At 35.0% G+C, this 2,063-nt stretch overlaps 1 protein-coding gene across 1 annotated transcript; it reads right to left on the bottom strand.

The window, feature by feature from the left end:
• Positions 1 to 246: 246 nt before the first annotated feature.
• LOC110730871 lies at positions 247 to 1,616 on the bottom strand. The gene is made up of 2 exons (XM_021910704.1): positions 476 to 1,616; positions 247 to 286 (listed from the first exon to the last, which is right to left on the bottom strand). The coding sequence occupies exon 1, from the start codon at positions 1,466 to 1,468 to the stop codon at positions 749 to 751; it is 720 nt and encodes a 239-aa protein (XP_021766396.1). The 5' UTR covers positions 1,469 to 1,616; the 3' UTR covers positions 247 to 286; positions 476 to 748.
• Between the last annotated feature and the right edge of the window lie 447 nt (positions 1,617 to 2,063).

The following is a 2,063-nucleotide window of genomic DNA, read 5'->3' as shown; positions in this document are numbered from 1 at the left end:
AGGATAGGGGCACAGGGAAGTAGTTCAATGGCCGTTGGCCGTTCATTATCATGATTCTTTTATTTTTCATTTCTTTTTCCAGAAGAAAGCATTAAACCTTACTGCTAGTGAAAACACACTAAAGTAGAAAGAGAGAGTGAAAGATGTACCTTGTGTACACAAGAACTTCCCCCCAAGCTAAATCAGACAATGTCCTCATTGTCTTAAAGGGAAACTTGTAGTCAAACCTCATCTTCATCATCACCCAAAATAATGTCACCAAAGCCTCGAGGATTGCAATGCATCTCTTTGGAACAAAATTGAGCAAAAACGAAACAAAGTGTTAGTAGGAAAAAGAATAAAATTGAGTCATGTGCACTGTTTTGATCATAACTTTTGATGTATAAAATATAATGCAGTGATTCTAATTGCATTGGAAAGTATACTTAAAGATCTTTCCAACGATAGGTCACATAAAAAAAATCCGATAATTAACCAGAAAGTTATGGCCTGTCGAAATTGAGCAGTTTTGCTGATCCATACGCGCGCCCGATCGGGCGAGCTCTTCCTGATCGAACTCGAACGCAGTCCAGCGAATTCTTCTCCTTTTAAATCAGCCTTTTAGATCAAAATCTGCACCAAGAGAACTCCCACAAGCATAAGATGTACTCTCCTTACCTCTCTAAGAATCAAAGAAAAATGAAAACACACAAAAATTAGAAAAGACTAAAATAAAAATAATGAAATACGGGTTGCCTCCCGCAAAGCGCTAGTTTATCAAGGTCTTAAGCTTGACCATTCTCCTTCCATCAGAAGAATTTAACGCCTTGAGTAACTTATCATACGCTCCTGCAAACATTTCATTAAGCACTATATAGGGCTCAATTGCAAGCACAGTAATCCTTACATAGAAAAGATTAGGAGCACACAAAGATAACTCAAGGTAAAAAGAAAAATCAAAAGAAAAAGATGAAGATACACCACAACCTTCTGCTTCCTCCGCTAAAAATTTAGAATTAATAGAACGAACATGGAGGTAGTCTTGTTCTTTATCATCACCCAATAACGTCTCTATTATTTTACGCTCACGAATAAGTTCATTAGCAAAAGAAAAAAAATTTTCAACCATTGGTTCTACAACCAATGACTTTTCAACCAATGGTTCTACAACTAATGATTCTTCTTCTATTGGAACCAATGATACCTCAACCACTGATTCTATAACCAATGACTCTTTAACCATCGGTTTTTCAACAAATGATTCTTCCTCCGACGTATTATACAAATTATGATAATATTCATCATGAATCCTCCAATAAATTTCATTTAGAACAAACCGTTTTTTAGAATAATCATATATGAATGGAAAGATTCTAAAATCATCCGGAGCTCGAACAAAATACTCACTATAAGGGCAATCAGGGTTTTCATGATAAAGATAATAACAAGAACAATGGCCAGATGCAAGACGTGACAATAAATCATCCATCTCCAAGGCATGTATATCATCAACTCATAAGAGAAAAAGAAGTTAATAATAGCCAAAGCAACAAACCAAAATCTTAGCAAAAACGAATCACAAATAATTAGATGAAAACCGTTAGTCCCCGGCAACGGCGCCAAAATTTGATAGGCTTATCGCGTACCTAACAAAAATAACCTAACTATTCCTTCTAACTGTGTAGTAGGGCAAGTAAGGATCGAATCCCAAGAGACTATGGTTCATTCAATTAATCAGACTCAATTAATCACTAAGCACGTCACCAATCAATAATGGATGATAATAATCAACTAATATATTAAATAACACAATTAACTAGAGGAAATATTAATCAATAAACTAAAGCATCCAAGATCAAGCATTACCACGATTATGATTGATAAATTAATAAATCTACCCCCAATATATAAATCAATTGACAAGAAGAAAAGCAATCCCTAATAATAATACCAAAGGTCTCTTCCAAGTTATCAATGGCTTCCCAAATTAACTATCAAGCCTACTTCCGTGGAATCAAGCGAATAAGGGACATTAAACACCATGCCTAGATTCCTAATTATTCAATCATCTACTTCCGTGATGA

Source organism: Chenopodium quinoa, unplaced genomic scaffold, assembly GCF_001683475.1.
Source record: "Chenopodium quinoa cultivar QQ74 unplaced genomic scaffold, ASM168347v1, whole genome shotgun sequence".
In the NCBI taxonomy this organism is placed as follows: Eukaryota; Viridiplantae; Streptophyta; class Magnoliopsida; order Caryophyllales; family Amaranthaceae; genus Chenopodium; species Chenopodium quinoa.
The sequence above is the reverse complement of the archived record's forward strand: the minus strand, read 5'-3'. Positions and strand labels throughout refer to the sequence as shown.